Here is a 26,291-nt window from a genome sequence, read left to right on the forward strand (position 1 = left end):
AGACACTCACTCTATTTCACTTTCCATCTACATTATCATTTTATCTTATTAAGAACTGTTTTTACCAATAAATTGAGACCCAATGAACGTTTCTCCGTGAGGGCTCAAATGTGGATAGGATAATCAAAAGGAATGACCGTAAGTATTTACTACCCAGGCCAAGAAAACAGATTTGCACTGCTTTTCCCCTACTGTAACCTTCTGGAACAGAACAGGTGAGGTATCTTTCCTGTCTAGCTCCTCTACCCCAGTCACGCTGAGATCAGTAATTCCCTGGGCTCCTTTTCTGCCTCATTACCATTCTAACTTGCCTTAGTCAAAACCACCTAGGGTATTAGGCCCCCCCCCCCCATTCTAATAAATGAACCTTTTAGATTGAGGGAGCAGAGAAAAGGGGTAAGACCAGCTTATCTTAGTGGGAAGGGAACTGGGAAAATTGGAGCATGGCGAGCCAAGTCCTGCAGAGTCAGCCCCGGGTATTCAGCACACATCCATGTCTCACCGAGGGCCTGGGATCCTCCTAGAAAAACGCAGTGTAGGGCGCTGGAAACGGGAAAGGGCTCTGAAACAGTTAGCAAAGAGCAGTGAGCGGATCCCTCTTAGCCTGTCGTATGTTAAAGCAGTCCGGGGGTCACAGGGATTGAAAGGGCCTCAGGCTGGAATGGAACCGATGAGGGCACGCATTTAGAAAGGCGAGCTGACACTTTACAGAGACGCTGCGGCTGAGCTCAGGGTGTGCCTTACGCGCCCCCTTTCAGACACATCACAAAGGCCTTTTTCAAAAGAGCAATTTATGCTCGCTACGGAAAACCCGGAATATTGAATAACATGACGACCCTCCAGCCTTTTCTGTGCACGTGCACACTACATACAAAAGCAGTGGTAAAATGCTGTGCATGCTGTTTTTAAGGTGTTTTTCTCAGTGAACACATGGAGCTTTCTTCCAATTATTAAATGTATCTTTAAAACATGATCGATAGTGGCTATATAGCATTTTATTACATAAAATAATTGCATCAAATAAGCCCCTTTGCTAGACAATGTTGATGTTCCTGGATTTACATTCTAACAAATTTCAGATACAGGCAGAATTCCAGGTCTGAGTATTAAACAAACAAAAAAACAGCAAACATTTATTCTTTAAAAGAAAAAAATTAAAGAGATTTTCAATGTAAAAAAATCAGAACTATACAGAAGCACAAAGAAACAGCATCTATAACCCCACCACCGTTCACATTTTGGTGTACATATCCTTCCAGTTTTTAAAGATGTACACCTTCTATACAAAGTGAAGGTACCAGGCAGAGTTTCATAACTGGGTTTCTCATTCAATACCGTGCAGTGCCATACTTCTACCTGTTCTGCAAGATCGTGACCTTTTTTTTAAGTTTTAAGGTCATGACCTTTGACGGCTAGTTTCCCACTGCATGCTCACGTCATTCCCACCAGGCTGTAAGTGCCACAAAGGCACTTTGTCCAAGAACGGTGCTCAATAACCATTTATTCAAAGAACACATGGATTTAATCAACCGACCCCTCGTTGCTGGATATTGAGTTTATTTCAAACTTTCACCGTTACAACAAATTTACACAAAACTTTTCTGGACAGCTCTAATTACTTCCTTAGACTCAAACTCCTAGAAGTAAAATTTATTCGGTCAAATGGTACACATTTTAAAACATAATTAGGATGAAGCCCTGGTTGGTGTGGCTCAGTGGCTCGCTTGTGAACCAAAAGGTCACCCAGTTTGATTGGGTCAGGGCACATACCGGGCTGCATGCCAGGTCCCCAGCTGGGTATGTGAGAGAGGAAACTGATGTTTCAGTGTTTCTCTAACATGATTTTTTCCCTCTCCCTCTTTTTCTCCCTCCTTTCTCTAAAAATCTTTTTAAAAAACCATAATTAGGATGACCATGTAATTTATCATCAAACCAAATCACTTCTGAGAGGAAAAGGGGACATACTTCAGGACTGCCCTGGTCCAACTGGGATGTAGAAATTACATGTTAACATACTTGTAAAACTGTGCCTTAGAGGTTACAGCAATTTACCATATTTTGCCATGTATAATGCACTTCCTTGTATAATGTGCACCTACATTTTTGGCCCAAACTTTCAGGAAAAAACCCCTTTCATTTAAAATTTTTAATTCAATATTTTATTTATTTATATTTAGAAACAAAACTGATCATCGTATTCCAGGGTATTATTTTGCATATGGATATCATTATTGCTTTCTAGAGTTTTATTCATAAGATAAATAAAAGAATTAAAAACATTTATACAGATACAGAATTAGTACTATACATGTATAATATGCATCCTCATTTTTCCCTTAAAAGTTTGAGCAAAAAAGTATGCATTACACACGACAAAATACAGGTACATTCCCACTAGCAGAGTACCAGAGCACCAATTTCCCCAGTTCCAACCTGTGACTCCACTCTTGGTGCCACATACAGACTAGATCATGAAGAATATACTCTGGCATTGGTGGTATAAAATAATAGATAAAAAAGAATATTATCACCACAGTCCCTTACCCTGGTCTCAGGTTCCTTTCCAGAGGGGTCTAGCTTCCTTTCTAGGTATTGGCGAATGTTTTCTGTACGAGGCTAGACTGTTACCTTTTAGGTTTTGTAGGCTACCTGATCTCTGTTGCAATGACTCAACTGTCATTCTAGCATGAAAGCAACCTCAGATAACCCATAAACGAATTACAGTGTGGCTGTGTTCCAATAAAACTTTATGGACACAAGTTAGAATTTCATATAATTTTCATGTGTCACAAAATATTATTCTTTTGATCCCCACCCCCCCCAACCACTTAGAAATGTCGAAACTACTCTTAGTCTGTGGGCAGTACAAAACTAGGAGGCAGGTCACAGTCTGCTGGCCCGACGTGGACAATGTCTGGTAGCTAACGAAAACAAAGGGAGTCTGGGCTGGGGAGGAACCTGCTAGCCTTTTAGCTGACATCAGTTCCCACAGGCTTCTCACGACACACATATTTAGCTTCGTGGAGTGTGAGTTTACAGTATGAATATGTATTTTTTGTACAATATTGCCCCTAAACACAAGTCAACACCTTTATATGACACTTAATTGAATAAAGAACAATCTACTATAATGTTGGAGGAAAAGCTGACTCTGTTGGTTTTACTAAACAGAATGTTGGTTTCCAGTGGGTCACATATAATCTACATTATGGAAAATTTAAGGGACTTTTCCAGTGGTAATTTAAATTATATAGACATTTCCTATAATGTACTAATTTTATTTTTATTTATATTTTATCCTCACCTGAAGACATGTTTTCATTGGTTTTTTAGAGAAAAACATCAATGCAAGAAGCACTGACTAGCTACCTCCCCGTGCACATCTGGACCAGGGATCGAACCTGCAACCTAGACATGTGCCCTGACTGGGAATTGAAACCACAAGCTTTCGGTTATGGGAGGGCACTCCAATCAACTCAGCCGTACTGGCCAGGGCTATAATGACTGATTTTAGAAACTAGTTACACATGAGGATTATTCTATTAATTTTTTAGTCCTTAAAAAAACAAAACAAAACAAAAAACCCCTACATGCCCTGGCCAAGTAGCTAAATTGGTTACAACGTTGTTCCAATACGTCAGGGTTGTGGGTCTGATCCCTGGTCAGGGCACATGTAGGCAAATCAGCCAGTGAATGCATAAGTAAGTGGAACAACAGACCAATGTTTCTCTCTCTGAAATCAATCAATCAAAAACCTACCACCCATTACAGTATGAACTCAATGTTCAATGCTCTTAAGAAAATGGCAAGGACAGAGTAGAAATGAAAATTCAGCAAATCACATTGCAAGCAGCAGTTACCACAATGGCTTCCAACCAGTCTTCCACACAAGCAAGCTGGGATGTCTCTAAGCATCCAAACAGAAATAAAATATTGGTACAGAATGTTTCCAGAAAGGAGCACTAAATTCCCATTATCATTTGAAATGTCAATGTCCCTCTAGGAAGATGGAAATAAATATTATCTTCACTTTACGAATGAGGAAACTGAGGTCAAGAGAAATGCACAGTAACTTAACTCAGGGTACAGTGAGTTGAGTTGGTGAGGGTACAAAGATTCAAACTTGACGCTTCATGTATTTTCCAAGCCGTCTACAATTAATAAAGGCAGCGGTAACTGGGATATCAAAGAATTTTCGCTCCTCCGAGACAGCCACGAAGAATACTTAGGGCAGAGCAGGATGGTGTAGGGTAGAAACAGCTAGAGGACTTTAAAAGCAAGAATAATACAGTAAGCAGAAATAGGAAAAAAACTACTCCCAGATACATTAACCCTCAAAGATAGATACAGACCTTTAATTTAAAATCGACTAAGTTTATTCACAGAGAAAACAGAGAACATTCCTGGGATTTTCAGTCCAACAATTAAAATTGCCTTAAAAAGCCAACAGTTTGGAGACCTAAAAGACATCTGGAGAAACTATTGTTCCCCTTCCTTGAGCTTATAAATATTGACATTTTAGGAAAGAGATGGCTGTGATTAATTTCTTTTCTAGGGGGTGAGATTTCCAGTTCCACTGTCTTAATGGTTACAGGATTCTTCTGTGAAGGCCAGAAAAGATGGAAGACAAGATCAAAAGATTTGACGTTCGTGGGAAGAGTGAATAAGCGAGACTAATGGTTGGCTCATGGAACCGCACACAAAATCACTAGATGGGGCAGTGGGAGGGCTATCATGTTTCCCATTAATAAAATCTGAGGCATTTAAAGACTCCACAGCCATGGAAACTCACTTCTACTTCCCTCAGAGGTAACTGCAAGGCTGAGAAGGCTCTTGCAGAATGTCATACCTCCTTGGGTTTCTCGCATGCATTACTGCCTAACTAGGACTGGACCGTGTGGAACACCGGTCTGGTCTGGTCCTGGTTAGGCACTGATGTATGTGGGAAGTCAGTTTACTCCTCAGAAGGGGTTCCAAGGCAACAGTGTGGTCAATGGTGAGTTTTCCTGTCTCTGTTTTCGGCTTGTCTTGGTGCCGAAGTCAATGGCAATACAAAACGGCGCGGTCGTTTACTGTAAGATCTGCCTGAGTGAAAGGAGTGGGCTCTCCCAGTCTCAGCTGTCAGGGTGTAACCTGGCTCGCTTTACTCGGCTATTCTCGTCATCTAGATGGCAGAAACCTTCAGTGGTGATGTCTTGTTTACTCTCCTCCATGGGTTCCAAAGGGAAGTCCTGGTCTGTGGCCAGTACCTGTCGGACGGTCATGTTAACACGCGCGGTTTTCAAGTAGCTGGCACACACCTGCCAGTCCTCCACAGAACAGCGCTCTACCACCGCGTCTCTGGGGACGACAGCTGGGGGAGGTGTCTCTAGGCAGCAAGGCAGGCCTTCCCCGCTGGAACGTGGAAGGACCTTTGGAACTGCATGGTTCAACAGGCGACTGAAACCTGACATCACCATGATGTCACCGCTGTGCATAAACATGGCTGTGGGGGCTTCATCTCTTTTGAGGCCACCCAGGAGAAAGATGGCAGACTGTCCAAAGCTACAAAAAAGTAAGTAAAACAACACACAAGAGTAAGTTTCTGTTAACTAACCATGGTTGGTAATGTTACTGCTAATTGCATTATTTCCTAATTTTGGCGCAGTATTTATTGCTCCTAAATCTTCTTTTTCAAACGGTGCTACGCTCGTTCTCTTTTGGCTTGTGTCTGTGAGTGACTAATCCATAATCTGCTACTTGAACTTGTCATAGCCCACAGGACTGCAGCGACACAAAATTTGAAGCAATTAAAAAGCAAAGTAAGAATTTAGTTTTAACATTACTCATGTAAGCTTTATTGATGTCTCTTTTAGGATTTAAATCTTCTAATAAAATTACAGTAGTCCCTTTATCCAGTTTTGGTTTCTGCAGTTTGTTACATGGGGTCAACTGTGGTCCAAAATTATTAAACAGAAATAAACAATTCTAGAAATAAACTATTCAATAAACAATTCCTAAGTTTTAAATTGCACACAATTTTGAGTAGTGTGATGAGATCTTGCAGTGAGTGTCCTGCTCCATCCAGCCTGGACATGATTTTTTATCCCTTTGCCCAGCGAATCCACGTGGTATGTGCTCCCCGCCCATTAGTCACTTAGTAGTAACTCTCAGTTATCAGACTGTCCGGGTATTGCAGTGTTTGTTTCAAGTGACCCTCATTATACTTAATAATGGTCCCAAAGCATAACAGTAGTGATGCTAGTAATTCAGATATGCCAAACAGAAGCTGAAAAGTGGTTCCTTTAAGTGGAAAGGTTGGAAGTCCTTGACTTAATAAGAAAAAAAACTGTCTACTAAGGTTGCTAAGATACACAGTCAGAACAAATCTTCCACCTGTGAACTTGTGAAGGAAAAAGGCATTTGTGCTAGTTTTACTGCTGCACCTCAAACTACAAAAGGTACAGCCACAGTGTGTGGTGAGTGCTTAGTGAAGATGGAACAGGCATCCCATCACGTCTGTGGGTGAAGACACGAACACAATGTGTTCTGACTGACAGCAGCATGTTGTGCCCAGAAACACTGAGCCTGTACAAAGACTTCAGGAAGGGATGCCCCAAAACTACTGACCACATTCATGCAACTTTTATTACAATATATTGTGTTAATCTCTTACTGTGCCTACTTTATAAATTTGGCTGTATCATAGGTTATGTATGTAAGGAAAAAACACAGTGTATCTAGCGTTTGGTAGAATCTGTGGTTTCAGGTATCCCATGTGGATAAGAGGGGAGTACTACATTTCAGCCCTTCACTGTATTTATCATTCCTGTTCATTTAAAAGATAAGATTAATAAAAGATTCTGTCAGGCACTTTGTCAGATACAGGTGCAGTGCTCTGCACAAATTTAAACTTATGTTTAGGGAGACACGAAGAGGGAACTATTCAGGCTTGTGTGCTTTGTTCTTCTCTATTCCAAAAGAGATGCTTACTTTGTTGTCTGGCCTTCCACTCGCCTATTCCACACACACTGACAATACCTCTCATTACAAAAGGCAGACTCCATGCATCTTCAACAGAAATATTAACTGTAATTTGGTGATTATTCTTAAAGGACTACACTAGTTTTACTTATGATACATTGTTAAAATGCCCAGAAGTGAAAGATTATAGATCCAGTCATTTTTTTTTAGAAGTTTAATGTTTTTGGATGCATACAGAGGTTCTGATCAAGATGGAGGCGTAGGTTGAAATGCTTCACTTCCTCACAGAACCAAAAGGATTAACAACCAATCTAAAAACAATAAACCAGAAGTGCCAGAAAATCCAACTGCATGGAACTCTGACAACCAAGGAGTTAAAGAAACATTGACCCAGACTGGTAGGAGGGGCAGGGACGGGAAACGGGCAGCCCAGTGGAGAGGTCGCACAGCAAGGCGCAGACCGCGTGGGCAAGGTGGAGCTGGCTGAGAGGACTCCGCGAGGTGGTGGACTGTACAGGAAAGGCAGGGCTGGCTGAACAGGAAATTAAAGATTCAAGCTAGCTGTAAACTACTGAAGAGGTTGCCATGGGGGGGAGGAGAAACTCCCAGTCTCATATAAGAGATCGTTGCTAAGAGGGGCTAGAGCAGAGCAAGTGAGCCTCACTGTTCCCTCTCTGATCCCTCCCCACCAGACAGCGCCACAACACAGCAAAAAGGGTTGCTCCACCCTGGCAAATACCTAAGGCCCTGCTCCCCTACAACATAACAGGTGTGCCCCCCAAAATATGGCCCAAATGAAAGAACAGATCAAAATCCAAAAAAAGAACTTAGTGATGAGGAGATAGCTAACCTACCAGATGCAGAGTTCAAAACACTGGTAATCAGGATGCTCACAGAAATGGTTGAGTATTTTTGCAGAATAGAGGAAGAAGTGAAGGCCATGCAAAGCGAAATAAAGGAAAATGTACAGCGAACCAACAGGACACAAAGGAAACTGGGACTCAAATCAATGATTTGGAACAAAAGGGAGAAATAAACATTCGATCAGAACTGAATGATGAAACAAGAATTGACAAAAATGAGGAGTGGCTTAGGAACCTCTGGGACAACTTTAAACGTTCCAACATTCGAATCATAGGGGTGCCAGAAGGAGAAGAACAAGAGCAAAAAGTTGAAAACTTACTTGAACAAATAATGAAGGCAAACTCCCCCAATCTGGCAAAGGAAATAGACTTCCAGGAAGTCTAGAGAGTCCCAAACAAATTGGACCCAAGGGGGAACACACCAAGGCACATCATTATTAAGCTACCCAAGATTAAAGATAAAGAGAGAATCTTAAAAGCAGCAAGAGAAAAGGAGAGAGTTACCTATAAAGGAGTTCCCATAAGACCATCAGCTGATTTCTTAAAAGAAACCTTGAAGGCAAGAAGGGGCTGGAAAGAAGTATTTGAAGTCATGAAAGGCAAGGACTTACATCCAGCAAAGCTATTACTTAGAATGGAAGGGCAGATAAAGCACTTCCCAGAAAAGGTCAAGTTAAAGGAGTTAATCATCATTAAGTCCTTATTATATGAAATGTTAAAGGAACTTATCTAAGGAATAGAAGATAAAAATCTATGAACAGTAAACTGACAAACTCACAACTATCAACAACTGAATCTGAAAAACAAAAACAAAAACTAAGCAAACAACTAGAACAGGAATAGAATCAGAGAAATGGAGATCCCATGGAGGGTTTTCAGTGGGGAAGGGGAAAGGAAAACTGGTGGGGGAAAGGTACAGGGAATAAGAAACATAATTGGTAGGCATAAAATAGACAGGGAGAGGTTAAGAATAGTAAAGGTAACAGAGAAGCTGGAGGACTTATATGTACAGCCCATGGACATGAACTAAGGAGGGGGGAATGCTGGAGGGTTGGAGGGTGCAGGGTAGAGGGGGGATAAAAGGGAGGAAAAAACTGGGAAAACTGTAATAGCATAAGCAATAAAATATACTTAAAAAAACAAAAAGTTTAATGTTTTTATTTTATTTTAGTTTGAACATGCTTTAGAAACAGAATGAGGTGATAAAAAGTAATCCTAAATCTCTAGAACTTACTTACCTGAATGACAGCAGGGGCTTGGAGTGATCGAGTTCAGATTTATCTACATGAATGCCCAGCGTAGAATCTAATCGGTAGTAATTCAGGATACCTGCTTCGGCTCGGAAACCCTGAAATCCACAGGCGGCAGCTACTTGCTCTGAGAGGAAAGCCAGGTCAGAAGGGAAAGGTGTATAATGATCTGCTGAGTATTTCTTTAATAAAAGTAGGGAAAATAAGAAAAATAAACAATGATCTCAGGAAAGTAGGAAACTGTGAAATAAGGTTAATTACCACTTAAAAATCATCTAGCTTACATGTAATATTAGCATAGCATGATTTATCCATCCATTTTTTGAGGCATCCCAGAATCTAACAATGAGCCATTCAAAATACTGAGCGCCTATTATATAGCAGACACTGCTATACAGCGATAAACTAGACAAATTCATCCTGCAGGGAGTCTACACGTTAAGCAATGACTACAACCTCTCTCTAGTATACTTTAATCCCAAACAGGATAGTTCTTTTAGGGTTAAAAGGTAACTCAGTACTGTTACTGCAGCCCTGGCTGAGTGGCTCATTTGGTTGGAGCATCAACCTGTATACCAAAAGGTTGTGGGTTCAATCCCCAGTCAGGGCACATACCTAGGTTACAGGTTTGACCCCCCATTGGGGTGTGTGCGGGAGACAACTGATTGATGATTCTCTCTCACATCGATGTCTCTCTCTCTCTAAAAATCAATAAATATATCCTCAGGTGAGGATTAATAAAAAATAAAAAAGATGACCTAACTTCTTAAAAAAAAAAAAAAGTTACTGCCAAGAGGTAGGTGCCTAAAGAAACACAATGACTACATGTAATGTGGTATCCTGGAACAGAAAAAGTATAGTTAAAAGCTAAGAAAATTAGAATGAAGTATGTATGGACTTTACTATTATAATAATGTATTACTACTGGTTCACTAATTGAGACAAAGGCACCATGTTAATAACAGAGACAGGTGTTAATAGTAGGGAGAACTGGGTACAGGTATACAGGAACTCTCTATACTACATTTCATCTTTTCTGTAAATCTAAAACTATCCTAAAATACAAAGTTTATTTTTTTTAAAAAGGCAACTCAGATTGAGTTGCTGGCCTGCAAACCAAAAGGTCACTGGTTCAATGCCCAGGCAGGGCACATGCCTGGGTTGCAGGCCAGGTACCCAGTAGGGGGCGCGCAAGCAGGAAGCACACATTGATGTTTCTCTCCCTCTCACCCTCCCTAAATAAAATCTTAAAAAAAAAAAGAAAAGAAAAGAAAGAAAAGCAACTCAAATACTATTGCTAGTTTGGTTATGGACCCCTCAGACTGCCACATGGTTTAGTGCTGATTTCACTGGTCAAACTGAGGCGATAACATGCTCAAAACATCTGAACTGAAACTGACTTACACCATGCCTCACGGCAGGACCTTAACATGGAAGTCATTTTTAGCACATACTGCTCTGAAATTCCTTTATTTTTAGCATCTAAGGATCACAAATACTCTCACCTCTTAAAAATAAACAGAAAAACAACAACAAACCCCAAAAAACCAAACAACAACAACAAAAAGAAACCCCAGCTCTGGCCGGTAGCTCAGTTGGTTAGAGCATACGTGATACACCAAGGCTGCAGGTTCAATCCCTGGTCAGGGCACATGTTTCTCTCTTTCTCTCTCCCTTACTCTCTCTCTAAAATCAATAAATATATAAACACACACACAAAATCAAAAGCCAGAACACTCACTCTCCGTACAAAGTCTATACACATCATGAGAAAGGCAGACAGCAATCTCCTGTGGAGGTGAGCTGGAGAGGCATTTTGGCCATGTGGCTGCAGCAGCCCTGCACTCCTCCTCAGTCTGGAAGTGCCTTTCACTTCCCCTTTTGCTCAAGCGCCACAAATCTGATGGGAAAACCCACTGCGGTCTCACTCCGTATCTCACATGACACAGTCCAGCGGGAGCAACAGGGTCATGGCTCTGGAGAGACCGTATTTACTACTCCGGCCAGAAGCGAGCTTCCATTTCAGGTTCAGGAAGACTTTTGTGAGAAGTCTTTGATGGATGGCCGACCCTCTTCAGTTGGAATCTCCCTGTTTTATTTTTTTCTTCTCCTTTTCCTGAACTGCATAGAAAAAGAGTTCCTATTTAACATCTCAACGTTAAGGGTATAGTTAGAGAACTGTCAGGTCTTCTCTGCCATTTTAAGATTTAATCCTTGCAGAAGATCAAACCACTCAGGGCTGCTATTCTAACACTATACCACCTGTGCTACAATGAAGTAATTTCTGTTTTGGGCTTTGAACCCTCTCCAAGCTGTCTATGCACCATTCTTTCTTAATTCTCTTTCACTTTCCTCTGATTAAAGAGTTTTTGATAATTTTCACCCCACATTTTTCTTAGTAAATGAGGCTCACTTTGAGGTCTTCAGAGAATAAAAATGTCAACAATAAAAGCATCATAAGAAACAACCAGCTAACATCTGGGGTAATGTACTTAACTCTTAGAACAGCCAGGCACTGTTGTAATCACCTCATAGGCATTAATCACGTAATTATCACAACTACCTTATGAGACAGGTACTATCCTTGTTGAAGGCAAGGTTGTCTCATCTGAAGACACTCACGTGGCCAATTCCCCGAACACAGATATTTAGTTTTTCATTAAATCAGTATCATGGAAAATAAGAATTATATCACGAATATTTTTAGGTAACTCATCATTATTTTGATCAGTTAATATACGTGCTAATAAGCTGGGTTGACTGAAACTACAGAGCTTTTAGACAGTAACTGGTTAGCAGCAAGGTGGTCTATTTCACTGTTTTACTCAATTTACTCTCAGAATCAGTCCTTTTACTTGGTGGCATATATCTCATTGAGACAAGAGACACTGCACTATCAGGGATAAAGGAGGCATTCTCTGAAGCACAGAAGTCAGGAAAGAAACTGTACCTCAAAAAATAAAACAAAACAACAAGCCCATGAAACTCTGTTAATTTTAGGACATTCTTTCCCATTTGTCTCCTGCTCCAACCTTACACAGAAGGCTGAGGCATCTAGATCCTGAAAGTCCTTCTGTGGACTGATGAGAACACCAGAAGCATATGGATCTTCTTGTACTCCAGGCAGGTATTACGTAGGAAATAAATGCTTAACAAACACTGAACAATAATGGCAATAAAGGTCATAATCGACAACTGCTCTTGAAGGCAGTATAGAAAGATATCCCTAACACCTGCTTGGAAAAAGTACTGATGACTTCTGATAAAATATATACCCTGAGGGCATCTGAAGAAAAAATTTTCTCTTGATAAACTATCCATGCCTCTTGGGATAGTGTATCAAGGGGATTTTAGGAGGGAATAAATAAGAGATCCTTCTGCAAATGGATAATATGATATTGTAAGCCTGACCAGGAAGAAATCCCTCTCTGTGGGCCCAAGAAGCACAAAAATGGAAAACAATGGAATTAGCAAGAAAATTCGAATACCTTGCTGTCCCAGTTATAATGGTAGCCTAGGGTCACCCATCGCAGTTTCTCTAGTAAGCTTCGGGGTCTCCGTTTATTCACTTCTTTATATCTGCACAAATTAGAGACAAAGGAGGATTTTATTTATATGAAATGGCAGCAACAGTTGTTTGTACAGACCTTGGAGTCTAAATTTGGTATTCCACGGTATACGCTGTCAGCCAAGATCTCCATAGGGGAAATCAGAATAGATAAGTTGAGTAAGAATATAATACTACTAATAAAAAAACCATGGTTAACATTTCTAATTTCTTGTCCTTGGTTCTAAATCCTCTACTCAATGGAATCAGTTCCAAATGGAAAGTGTCCAGTATCTCAATAATAAAACAAGAATGACAACAGAAATCTATCATGGGAAATGGGACCAAGAGCACCATGGGTAACTGAAATTTGCCTAACACAACATGTTCAATTTGGTTTGCTAAAAGTGGTGTATGATTAATCACAGCTATCACTATGTCTTTAATGATGATGGCTTCCCAAAATTGCAGGATGGGGCAAGTTTGGCAAAACGTAGTACTGTAATCAATAACTGGGTTAACATGACTTCTTAGATAGCTTAGGTAACTGAGGCTTAGCTAACTACTAAGGAACACTGTAATTTGGTTTCTGACATCCCTTGTTCAAACCACAGGAAGTTTCTATAAAATAGAGCTGCACTTTCTGCAATTAAAACTTTAACTGATCAAATCTATGGGATCAACTTTTCCTAAAGAGGAAGCTTGTTGGTTTGATTTACTTCTAAGTATCTAAAAATACAAGAATGCTAGGCATAATCATTTTACTTAGTTTATTTTTTCTATGTAATTTACATAATTTATCAATCAAAAAAACTTAGTTTGTTAAATTAAAGAACCACTGCTGTTTAAAAAAGATTAGACTACTTTAAGGAGTCTGTATTCTGACAGGAGATGACAGGTAAGCACAAGAAGAAATGAGAAAATTCAAGTAGTAGTATAAAATGAAATGAACAGCACAAGACTTTGTGGGCCACTAGAATTAAGGAAAAGAAGAGCTCAAAGTCAGCTGTCTCATCAGTTGGGGCTTCATGGCAGAGTTGGGAGTCGAGCACAGCACTGAAGAATGGGCAGCCTTTCAGCAGGGAGCGAGCACTAGGCAATACAGGCATACGGCATGAGCAAAAGGAGCAAAGGATTTATTAGCAGCTCAGCTCTAAGTGTAACTCATCTTGATGCTTGACGAAGAGTTTACAGAATAGATGCTATCTGTCCTCATGAGTTTACATTCTAAGGACACTGTGATACACACATACATCAAGACCAGTAGCTAAAAGAAATAAAACAAATACTAATTCATTTAGGACAGCCATGCAGAAAAGAGGCATAGCAGATCTGACTACTATCTTTTAAAAAGCCTGCTTACAAGGATGGCCCTTGGCAGGCTGCTGAAACCTGGATTTTGAGGCTCACACCATTCCCAAATCTGTAGCTCACTGTACCTAAACTGTTGGTACTAATAATACAGTTAATGTTGAATACCTGCTTTCCTTCTGGGAGAGTGAAATTTTGGTACGTTAGGCAGAGACTGCCATTGCGACCATGCTAGTAAAAACCTGGGCACTGAGCTTCCCTCGTAGATAACATTTCACACATCAGAACTCACTGCTAGGGGAATAAAGTGCATCTTGTGGGACTTCATTGGGAGTACCCTGGAAGCTCGAGTCTGGTTTTCCCTGGAGGTTGCTCCATGTCCTTTTCCCTTCACTAATTTTGCTTTGTATTCTTTCACCACAATGTATCTTTTCCTTAAGTACAACTATATGCTGAGCCCTGTGACTTCTGGTGAATCACTGAACTTGGGGACCTCTGGCATAACAGGACAGACAACTATTAACAAATTAGGGAAAAAGAAATGTAGGCTTGGACAGTGACTGCAATTAGCTGATGTGAACAGTTATTATGTATAACCACCATTTATTATTTAAATTTTGTGTGTAAAAACTTAAAAAAAAAAGCAACATAGTAACATAACCTGAGTTCTACCAATGTTTCTTCAGTTAAAGGTACAATAAAAGGACTCCCTGATATTGCTCTCATAAAAAATATTCTATTTTAGTAGCATTGAGACAGAAAAATAAATATAACCTCTTATTTCTGGACTCATGTGAATCTTGTAGTTAACAGTAATATAAATGGAATTCCAGAGTTACGTAAGTACCCACAGAGGTGATCCATTCTATTTATTCCTCTTTCTAAGATATTATTTAGTACCTAGTCCCTCATTTAAAAATAATCTCATACACCTGAAACTAATACAAAGTAATACTGAATGTAAACTACAATTGAAAAATAAAATTGCAAAAAAGCAAAAAAAAATTCTTAAAGACAGGAGAAAATGCTGCTGAAGAACAATGATTTCATGGATATTAAAGCTATGGGTTTTCAGTGAGGGAGAAAAGGAAGATGCTAAAGTCAGCAGTGTATAAACGGAATCTAGATCTCAAAATAGACAGCGTCCTGAGGATCTAGATAGCAAAGGGAGGAGTTCTACAGAAAGCATTTACAGAGCTTGGATGTACCCTACTTAGTTTCTGCCAAGTTCTTTAAATGGTCTTCAGAATCACCTGGAGAGCTTGTTAAGATTCACACGCTGGGGCCAGCATCTATAAATTCTGGTCCAGTAGGTCTAGGGTGGTGCCTAAGAATGTGCATTTCTAAGTTCCCAAGTGATGCTGATGCTACTGGTCTGGGACCACACTTAAACACTATTCTAGACAAAATTTAAAAAACAGAACAAAACATTTCCATTTTTTTCTAGAACCCATACTATTACATAATTGAACAAATATAGTAACAATGTAGCTCTGGAAATAATTCAGAAGGTGATTGTATTTTAGACATTTGATATGGTACCAGCAAGCTGAATCAAAAGATTCAGTCTAATGTTCTTCAAAAGGGTATACATAATTTTAACTAACATAGGTTTATGGTATTAACAACAAAATCATAGTAACAATCAAACATGAATGAAACCACCCTATAATATGCCTTTTTAAATACAGTTCCTTTTTTAAGAAACAAACTATCATTATAAGGAAGGCTTTGGGCTTTGCCTTATAAAGGGGGATTGGTCCAAGGATGTAAAAGATGTCAGAGCCTTACTTTCAAAAGCATTAAACCCAGTTCTCATAACAAAAAGGAAAAACAAAGCTTAAGGACTTGATTAGTGCAAGTTGTGATCACTGGTGTCTATGCCATTTTAAGGTGAATTTAATATATATTTTTGCGTAATGTGTTAGACCCATGTAGGTGTAAGATTCCATCCCTCATTTCCTATTCTCTTCTACGAACTCGATTTCACTTCTTGCCTTTGTATAGAATTTCTGGAAGCCAAGTGGCAGTAATTTTTCTAACACTTGCCTTACAACTGAGAGCAGAACTGGCCAACACCAGACATTTCTTGACTAAGTCCTCTCTTAGGGACCCTTCTGGTTCCCATGGGCCCCTTGGGTAACAAAGCATCCAACGAACTCACCCCTCAACATTGTGAATAGTGTATAGCCAAAATCAAATTTAATAAGTTCCAAGATCATTTCCAAGCAGAAAATACTGAGAAATTAATGAAAGGCATGGGCAGGCTATTCTCTTTTTAAACCTGACTTGTCTGAAGAGACCAAGGTGGCTCAGTGCCAACAGAGCTGCCATAGCCACCCTTAGGAATGCAGGTAATATGTTGGCACCTAACCTAACTTTAAATCCTCATCAATTACCCCCCCCCCCCCCCCCCCCCCGCAAAAAAAAGTTTCAAGCAAGTGTGACCCTAATTACTGGTTCTCGCTGCAAACAGAAGCACACCATGCTCCCTGTCCCAGCTGCCCCTCCAGGCACTAGCAGGAGGATGATGGATGGGTGGGCGGGTCACCTTCTCCCCGGTGAATGTGTCCACACAACAGTCTGCTCACTTTCTGTTAGGGGTAAGTGCTTTATGTAAGTGCTGGCATTTCTCTCAGCAATCACGTTCTACAGTGCTGCTTTCAACCAAACCCCTACTTGGATGGAAAAGAACTCTGTGCAGTGGTAGTCTGGCTGTCATAATTAAGCATTAGTATTTCCTTTCTGGCCTCAAGGGATGTTAGTGAATCACTGTGAAGGGAAAAATACTCAGGACAGAAAGAGTCTAAAGTTGTTTTAAAAACAACTTTAAAATGATTTAAAAAGAAAAACTTCAAAATACTATTGCAGGTTTTGTTTCAATCATTTTTAAAGGCTTGGGAATTGTCTTTCACAATTCTGAATATTTCTCTGCATAACCACAATTTTCTGTCTTAAAGTTCCATCTCTTGTCCCTAGAACTCCACTTTTTTTCAGTATGAGTGTTTCCAGTTTTGTCTCCTTTCTCAACCTGAATCTTCATCACTGCAAATGGACATCAAATTCTACCTTAATTGCTAACATCCTTTTGCTATTTTGCAAATATTTAGTTTTATCTAATCTACCTACTGTTCTGAAGCATCATTCACATCAAGTGTTCAGCCCCTCTCTTATTCCTTTCTAGGACAATGAGAATAGAGGCCTGATCCAATGATCCAGTGAACAATTTCAATTTCCCTTCCTTAAACTTTTCAAAATCTTTACCCCATCCTTCCCTCCTCGTTTCAGCAGTGCTCCTACTTCTTTCCACTAAGGCCAACTTCCCAAGTTGACCTCTCACTCAAGCCTCCTTTTAATGTCCTGTTTCCCTCTGCCCTGTATCTATCACTCCTTCCCTTTATAGTCAAATCTTTACAAAAGGACTCAATATTTGCCACCCTCACTGCAATCTGACTTTTGCTACCACCTCTCTACCAAAACTAGTTTCTTAGTTTCATTTCCTAGGCCTATACGTACATGGTTGGCTCTTCTCTTAGTCCAAAAACATTTTCCTGTCTTGGCTTCTAATAGCACTTTTTTTTAGTTGTTTGAATTTTTTATTTTTATTTTTTTTACCTAGAGCTGATGCTTCCTAGAGCCAGTGGCCTTCTTTTCTGGATTCACTATAATAAATGCTATTAATAGCACCATAACAAAGTCTTAAAGGAGCAGAAAGGAAAAAAGATTATTTGTTTCCACACTGAGAATATCAATGAAAAAAAAGTTTATATATATATGTATATATATATATATGTGTATATATATATAAATGAATACAAGGCATTTCATAAGCTTATGGAACAAAGTTGCTTTATTTAAATTTATATTTCCTCTTATCTTATTCTTTAAAGTTATTTTTGATTAAATAATATTCACAAAATTCTAAAGGTACACAAAAGTATCCATTAACTAATTAATTCCACAAATATTTGGTAAGTACCTTTTGCACTTAAGAATAAAAACAAAGGGCAAGGGGATAAAGCGGGAGGGAAAAGAGGACTACTGTTAATTAAATGGTAGGGGAGTCATCTCTTGTAAGATACTACAACAAAGACCTAAGGGAAGCAAGTCATTGGTTATCTAAAGGAAGAGCTTTCCAGGTAGAAGGAACAGCTTGTACAGAGAATCAGCATGGCCCCGACTGGTGTGTCCCAGTGGTTTGGGTGTTGCTCCACAGACTGGAAGGCTACCAGTTTGATTTTTGGTCAGGGCACATGCCTGGGCTGCAGGTCAGGTCCCTGGAAGATTTTATTTATTTTATTTTTAGATAGAGGGGAACGGAGGGAGAAAGAGAGGGAGAAAAACATCAATAGGTGGTGGCCTCTTGCACGCCCCCTGCTGGGGACCTGGCCTACAATCCAGGCATGTGCCCTGCCTGGGAAACGAACCTGTGACCATTTGGTTAGCAGGCAGGTGCTCAATCCACTGAGCCACACCTTATGAATTTTCACTACTGCCAGCAATGTCTGAGCATATCAGTTTCTTCCAACCCTTAACAACAGAATGTATGACTATCACATTTTTTATTTTTGATAGAGATTTGTCTGACCTATCTTAGAAGATGACAAATGAAATTTCTGCTGAGTTGTTTGTCAGAAGGAAAAAAATTACTTGAAAACAGTCTGGCTTAATAACAAACTTTAAGTTCTCTTTGACTAACTTCACTCAAACTGTACTATTAGAACAACTCAGTTCAAACAGAACACACAAAGCTGGTACAATGGTTTTAAGAGGCTGTTCTAAGGATTTCTCACATACTCTCTTATTTAATCCTCACACTATCAATGAGAAAAGGACTACCATGATGCATAGGTTGGTCAAACTCACCTTTTTTTGAAGACCCAGTTCAAAAGGACAGATAAAAAAAGACGACAATGAATTCAATTAAAAAATAACTTTTTCTTCTTTGACACCTCCTTCCTGCCTGAAAGAATTGTTTCTTCCTCTGGCCCCCACGGCATTCTTCTGGCTGAGCTCTATTATAATTATTCCTGTTGATACTAAATTCCTGCAATCAACTATGCACTCCTGAGTGCAGGGACTGTGGCCTACTTTGTATTGCTAATGCTAAGCATCGTGCCCCATACACAACTGATCCACAATAAATATTTGTGGAACGAATGAATGTTGAAATAACAGTAAGGTACGAACATTAGTTCTCACGAAGAACTGACTTACTACAAAATAGCTAACGGAACTGACTTCATCTAGGACATAGACGTAAAGAGCTTTCAGTTACTTTTTGCCAGGATACTACAAGTCTTCAAAGGAACTCACTGTAAGTAGAAAAAAGGGCTGAAGCTAAATGAAAATTGGTCATCTGATGATTAATGAAAATGTACTTGATGTCTTAGCTATGATAAGGAAATGTCTGACATGGATCTCAATTTACGTTACTGTAACTGTTGAAGCACCTGTCCAAATGTTCCAGGGGGAAGGAATATTAACTGTTCTGCATTTGAGGGGAAATGAGGGAAGAACAAGCCAGTTCCGTTCACTTTGTTATAGAATAGTTCCTTTAAAGGTCTGTAACGACCTGAATGAATACTAACACTTCTATTGTGATCGATAAAACCTACCTTAGAAACTCTTTGCTCTGTTCCCAGAGATCTTGGGTCTCTTCTTTAGTCATGTGTTTGTCCAGGTTACATACATTAGGTTTCTGGGAATATAACTTAAGGCACTGCTTCACCCAGTGCCACTGGTAACCTGGGAGGAAGGGGTTTGGGATGAAAATAAATCCTATACAAAAGATGGGTGGGAAAGAAAGGAGAAGAGGAAATTCTCCATCAGTTATTCAGATAATTTATTTCTGTTGACTTCCTTATACCCTCTACTATTTACCCTCCATTTCCTGTTGCTCATGCTTCCAGTGGCTTCCACACCTATAAGCAAATGTTTTCATTCCTATTCTCCAATTTTAGAGAAAGAGGAGTTCCTTTGAGTTGATACAAGTTTGATGAACACTAGACATCTACCACTATGCAAATACCTTTGGCTTCTGGGGTTATTCTCAAGAGAAACAAGCATTCCACAAACAATTGTGTTACCCAAAAGTGAACTTTAGAATTAAAAACGCCAAAAGTCACCCCTCAAATTTTCACCAGTTGTTATCATTTATAGAGGAGGTGGCTGCTTCTTCTAATTACTGTCTTTGGATCTCAGTGTTCCCTTTTTGCCTTTTCCATTTTCTATTTTCTGGCTGAAGACTCTTTAAATTATCACAGTTAGAATAAGTGGTGTGATTTCTGCCTCCTGACTAAAACAGCAGGGAGGGAATATGGTACGTGTTATCTGCTCAGTATGGCTTGGTGCGTACACCTACAGCATGTGTGCCGAGAAGATCCTTGCGACCTTGAAAGTAATCTAACCTCGGGTTTCTCCTCTGTAAAAGAGGGGTAACAATAGTTAACTGGAATCTGTGCATGGTAAGGATTAATTCACCAAACACTCAACAAACATGTACTACGTACTTGCTTAAGAATTAAGAGATAAAGAGTTGGAAAAACTTTGTCCTTCATGAAGTACCTGGAGATAGGGCAGTATAGACAGTAATACAGATAATGCCCTTTATTTATTTATTTTTTAATTTTAAATCGAATTTATTGGGGTGACATTAGTTAATAAAGTTATATAGGTTTCAGGTGTACAGTTCTATATAACACATCATCTGTATATTGTATTACGTTTTCACCACCCCAAGTCAAGTCTCCTTCCGGCACCAGTTATCCCCACATACCTTCTTCTACCTCCCCCCACCCCTCGTCCCCTTTGCTAATCACCTTGGTGTTGTCTGTGTACATGAGGGTTTTTTGTTGTTGTTGAATCCCTTTACCTTTTTCACCCAGCCCTCTGCTTCCCTCCTCTTTGATCAGATGCCTTTTAAGAGGCTGGCTGTGAAAAGAAAGAGACTGAAGAGTAGTCAAAGAGGAATAAAGAAATAGCGGGAGAGTTTATGGTTTTTAGGGGTTAAAAAGACCAAGCGTGCTTACAGATTGTGAAGAAAGAGCCTGCAGAGAACTGGTTAAAAATAAAAGTGAGGAAGGAACAGAGCAAGGTCTCGAAAGATGTAAAAGGTGAAAGAAGGCAGGATCAAAAAGGTGAAGGGACTGGCTGAGCTGAAGAACTCCTTTTCTTCTAAAATGGGAGAATAAAAATGGGACCATTTTTATAAGTGTGGAGGCTTCTTTTGCATTTCATGTACCAGTAAGATTCTCCAAGTAATTTAGGAGAGTGACAGGACTGTCAATGTTTTCAAAGAAAAAAAAATATGAAAACCCCCAATAATCTACCATATGCTATCAGTATTATTTAAAAAAGATTACAGCACCCCCATAGTATGAGATGAAAGGAAGAATACCTCTGATCTAGTGGAAGCTTGCAGAGTGACAAGAAATTTAACACCTTTTCTGGCAGTCAATTTCAGACAACTGTTGTCTTCCTTTCACTGAGTTAAAATTTGCCTCTTCAATTTTCATGCATTGGCCTTAGGTTCTAACACATAGAACAAACCCAAATTGGGTTTTAATTCTTCTTGATAAGTACTTCTAGCTTTACAGCCGACATTTATTAAGCCTTTACTATGTGCTGGTCACTGACCCAAGCACTTCACATGCATACTCACACATTTAATCCTCATAATAATCTTATGAAGTAGGTACTTCACAAGATTTTACATCTGAGGCCAAGAGAGATTAGGAAAGTTGCCCAAGGTCATATTAGATGGTGGAGTCAGGACATGAACCCAGGTAGCTTGGTATCAGAGCCTAGGCTTTACTCACTAGTATACACTGCTTCCCATCCCTTCTTGTGTACAACTTTTCAAATATTCAACATTAGTATGTCCCCCTCAGGTCTACTCTTCCCCAGATTCAGTTTCTGGTCTTCAGACCCATCGGCTTCCTGCTCAGTCTCCTAAGGACAGGTTGTTTTGTACCCAGTTTCCTTAAGAAGTAGAATCCGCCCTGGCTCGTGTGGCTTAGTGGATTGAGCGCCACCAGGAACTGAAGGGATGTTGGTTTGATTCCCAATCGGGGCACATGTCTCAGTTGTGGGCCAAGTCCCTGATTGGGGCACGTGTGTGAGACAAGCAATCGATGTGTCTCTGCCTCTCTTTCTTCCTCCTTTCCCCTCTCTCTAAAAAAAATAAATAAATAAAATCTTAAAAAAAAAAAAAAAGAAAAAAAAATAGGCGGAATCCACAAGTAAACAAAATCCCTCCAATCAAATCAGAGTAAGAAGAGACTGTCATCTCCCATGTTTTGGACATTATATTGTACTTCTATTTAATGCAACTTATAATATCTGGGAAGACAATAAAGTCTCTAGGGGCACAGTGAGGTACCAATTCAAATAATGTGGCTTAAGTGTAAAATCCTAGAAAAACTCAAAAGCAAGTACACGAATTTGGACAAAAGAAAACCAAAGTGGGGTTGCTAACTTTGTAGTCTGAACAATCTGTTAAGGGAAACATAGCCCTGAAAACAGGAGCTAGGTCTGTCTAAAAGGTAAAGGGCAGCCTTCACAAAAAACGATTATAAAGGACTGATGGTGATGCATGCTCTTCCTCTACCTACACTCACGGAGGGCAATGCTTTCATGTATAAAGACCATCATTTGACTGTCTCCTTTGTGATTTCAGTCATACGATCCGTCTTTAGCTCTTTTGTACAGAACTAAAGTTCATGAGGACTTTTAAGAAGTATTAAAGCTGTTATGCCCTCCCACAGTATTAGCAAATACTTTAGTGGTCATATTGTGTTCAGAGCTATAACACAGACCTGACCCTTAGCACAACAAAAAAATTATTCCTTTTTAGGGGTATCTCTTGCCTTTAATCCATATTTAAATAACAAGTGCAATGTTAACTTTATCTCCTCTAGAAAGAAACCAGATGACAGACACAAGATTATTTGGCCAAATAAGGCACTTCCATATTTTCTGAATAGTTGATAATAATCAACCTTATTAAAACACTAATATTATATTTTAAATATTAAAATATTTTATATTAATAACATTACCCACTTTTTTTGGTAAAGATCTCATTTACTTATTTTTAGAAAGAGGGGAAGGGAGGGAGAGAGGGACAGAAACCTCAATGTGAGAGAAACATCAGTCGGTTGCCTCTCACACCCCCCCAACTGGGGATCTGGCCCACAACCCAGGGCAGTGCCCCTACTAGAAATCAAACCAGGATACCTTTTGTTTTGTAGGTCAGCACTCAATTCACTGAACCCAGGGCAACATTACCCACTCTTCATTATTACCTTAATCTATCTGTAAAGTGAGCTACCTGACATTACTAAAATAACAAAAATTCTAGGTTAGTCTACTAGTACTTTTGACCTCGTTAACTACAATTCTTTTTGAAAATACTCGGCCTTGATGATAGCAACAATTTTTAAGTTGTTGTTATGCCATCTGAGAATATAGGGATTGTGTGTCTGGGATGACCATTATGAATTATTCTATTGCTCAAAGCGGCTCTTCTGCCAGAGGAGGTGGATGTTCAGAGAGTTGGGGCAGGGAGCCCAGAGTGTCCTAGTTTTTGATTTGTACCTGGTGTGCCACTTCCTGCACTATAAGCAGCACTGCTGACTTCTGTTCTATTCTTTGGGAGTACTAAATAAATGGAAATCTTAGATGAGGCAGAATTTAGGAGGGGTTGGGTAGTGGAACATTGCTGTGCATTTACTTTTTTCTTTGTCTATTTATTAGTGTACAAGCTCCTCCTCTGAGACTAGACAAATAAACTGATTTCACCTTCCAGGTCAGCTGCACTCACCAGGATAGTCTTCGAGTCCATAAGCTCGCCACTTGCTGATTGGCTGAAGTCCTGCTCTGTGTGCATCGTGGTCACTGACCGAGGACACACTTAGCTGAGATTTGACCACCTGGCAGGAAGGAAGCAAGTCAGAGGGCTGAAGTTATTTTACAGGTCAACTCCGAGAACCTCAAACCTCTAAAGACATTTTGGGCATGCGGCAAAGTTAGGAGTCCTAAGTCCCAGGGCCTAGACTTAGTACCACTACTTACTTGATAAGACTTAGATAAGTTACTTAACTTCTTAGAGTCTCAGTTTCCTCATCTATATACTAACAAACCTAGAGAGCTATATGAAATTTAGATAGGTAATAATGAGATGCAGGCTGGTTTTGGCCGTCAACACTACTTTTTCCTATGATACCACACCTTTGTGATGCCTGACTGGACTCTGATTACCAAAGCACACTGGAATACTCTAGTCACTATGCTGTTTACTTCGGTGAGGGCTAATAATACTGCTTCTGAGGCATTTGCACGCTGTTGGTGTTTAAACAGTTATGAGGAACACCAGGCTGGGGAGGGTGAGGGAATAGAGAGAGAACACTCTTAACCATACAGAAAAGAATGTATCAATAGAACACTGGGAACCCTGTTTGTCAGAAGTATAGTATTTGCTCTCTTTTAGATAAAACTTCAAGTAGACACTCCCAACTTTTTTGCCTTTGGTAAGTAGGAATTAAGTTTTTCAAGGGCTCATGTTTCATTTGCACGTAGAGCATCTTACGAATGGCTCGTTAAATTGGTTAAGAGATCCAATACAAAGTCATTAAGGGACATTTAGGGAAAAAACCAAAGAACCTTTACTCTTTTCATGAATAATAAATTTAGGGTCTGGCTTGCCTTAGAATACACCAAATGTTCTTTTCCAAAGAGATATGATCTCTTATCCTATTAATTCACCAAGTGTTGAGATTTCAAGGCAAAATGGCAACATGTGGCTGGTACGTAACTAGTCTGTATAATAAAATGGCTATCTGGAACTCTGAGAGTCCTGACCAAGCTAACTTTCTCAGGTGCCTAGAGGCTAATGTTTTCATTTTAAATACTTTGTGATGATTTCTTAGAAAGACCACACTTAATAGTGCACTGAAATCCAGCAATACCCTCAAAGTAAGCTTGTGGACCTATCGTATGTTCAATTGCACCAAACCCTGAGCTTTTAAATAGTTTTTCTGTTGCCTCCCTCACTTTCTCCACCGCTCTCATTAGGTGTCTTTTAATAGTAACTTTCTCCTCTCATTTGCTACTTTCAGTCTTTTTTTGGGGGGGGGGGAGTGAATACTCAATAGTGTATTTATTGAGTACTTACTGTTTTAGGTATGTGCTACGCACAATGTCACCTTCTCAGGTGACTTACATACTAAAAGTATAAGCATTATAGTCAAGTATGGGCAAAAGTAGCTGAGGATCTGAGGGGCTCTCCCATAAATCAAGTGCATTATTCTTGGGGTGCAGACTTTCTGTATGTTATACTGACAACTCTAAGACCATTTTGGCTGACAAATGAAGTTTCTCGAGAAGCTGGGCTCTAGACAAATACAGTGAGTGATACTATGGCATTCCAATTTTATTGAGAACTATTACTTAGCTTGGAAAGAACGCTTCATCCAGCCATCTGGGTACAATACTAAGGGATCGGGTATCCTCAGTGCTAAAGCAATTGTAAAGAAAATATACATTACACTATAGTTGTGATCCTCATGGGGGAGCCTCCGCCCCCCATGATACTCTTAATTTCCATGGGGAAAAGTACAAAAAATGGACGATGCTGGATTCGGCACCCCTTAACTTTCAACTTGGAGAGATTACCGCAGTCCTGCAATGCCTTCTTTCTCGAAGGCTCAGACAGGTACCGGCAGTTTTATGGGCAATAGCTTGACAACATCGATCTCTCCCAGGTCTGGAATTACTCAGGTACTTGGCTCTTTCAAGCCGCACAGCGCTCCCCATAATGTCTACGAATACGACTTACGGTAATTTACACAAACATAAGTAGAAATGAAAGTTAATGGAAGGAGTAAATACCAATTCCCAGACATTTTTCACCGAGAGTGCAGCAACGAATAGCCGCGTGGAGGAACCAGTAGCAGAGCTCTTTCCCGTCCAAGTGTGGCATTTTGTGGGCAGTGCAACTCCGTGCCCACGGGGGCTGGGATAGCTTAATAACAATCAGTCTGTAAGCGATAAGAGGTGAAGAGGACACTGAAACCCCTCCAAGAAGCGAGGCAAGACGAGGAGGAGGCGCGCGCGGCTATCTCCGTACCTTGTGGGCACCGGGCCCCGTGCCGCGGGCTGCGTGGGCCGAGAAGTCAATGACCCCTCCCAAATCTGCAGTCCCGGGGCGGCTCTGCCGGTAGAAGCGGAAAAGCTTCCGAAAGGCGTCCTCCCCGGGCTCCGTCGCCAACGTAGCCACAGAGCCCAAGACCGCCGCCATCTTCCCCATCTCGCTGCCCGGCGTCCTCTGGCCCGGAAGCAGATATCCGTGCTCCG

The 26,291-nt window shown here is 40.1% G+C and overlaps 1 protein-coding gene across 1 annotated transcript; it reads right to left on the reverse strand.

The window, feature by feature from the left end:
* Positions 1 to 1,540: 1,540 nt before the first annotated feature.
* Positions 1,541 to 26,276, reverse strand: ALKBH1 (alkB homolog 1, histone H2A dioxygenase). Its single transcript, XM_024567864.3, has 6 exons — positions 26,065 to 26,276; positions 23,761 to 23,869; positions 19,553 to 19,715; positions 12,565 to 12,655; positions 9,065 to 9,258; positions 1,541 to 5,544 (listed from the first exon to the last, which is right to left on the reverse strand). Exons 1-6 carry the CDS (start codon positions 26,242 to 26,244, stop codon positions 5,115 to 5,117), a joined length of 1,167 nt encoding a protein of 388 aa, XP_024423632.1. The 5' UTR covers positions 26,245 to 26,276; the 3' UTR covers positions 1,541 to 5,114.
* Positions 26,277 to 26,291: the final 15 nt, after the last annotated feature.

The sequence above is a fragment of the Desmodus rotundus genome, chromosome 7, assembly GCF_022682495.2.
Source record: "Desmodus rotundus isolate HL8 chromosome 7, HLdesRot8A.1, whole genome shotgun sequence".
NCBI classification, from domain to species: Eukaryota; Metazoa; Chordata; class Mammalia; order Chiroptera; family Phyllostomidae; genus Desmodus; species Desmodus rotundus.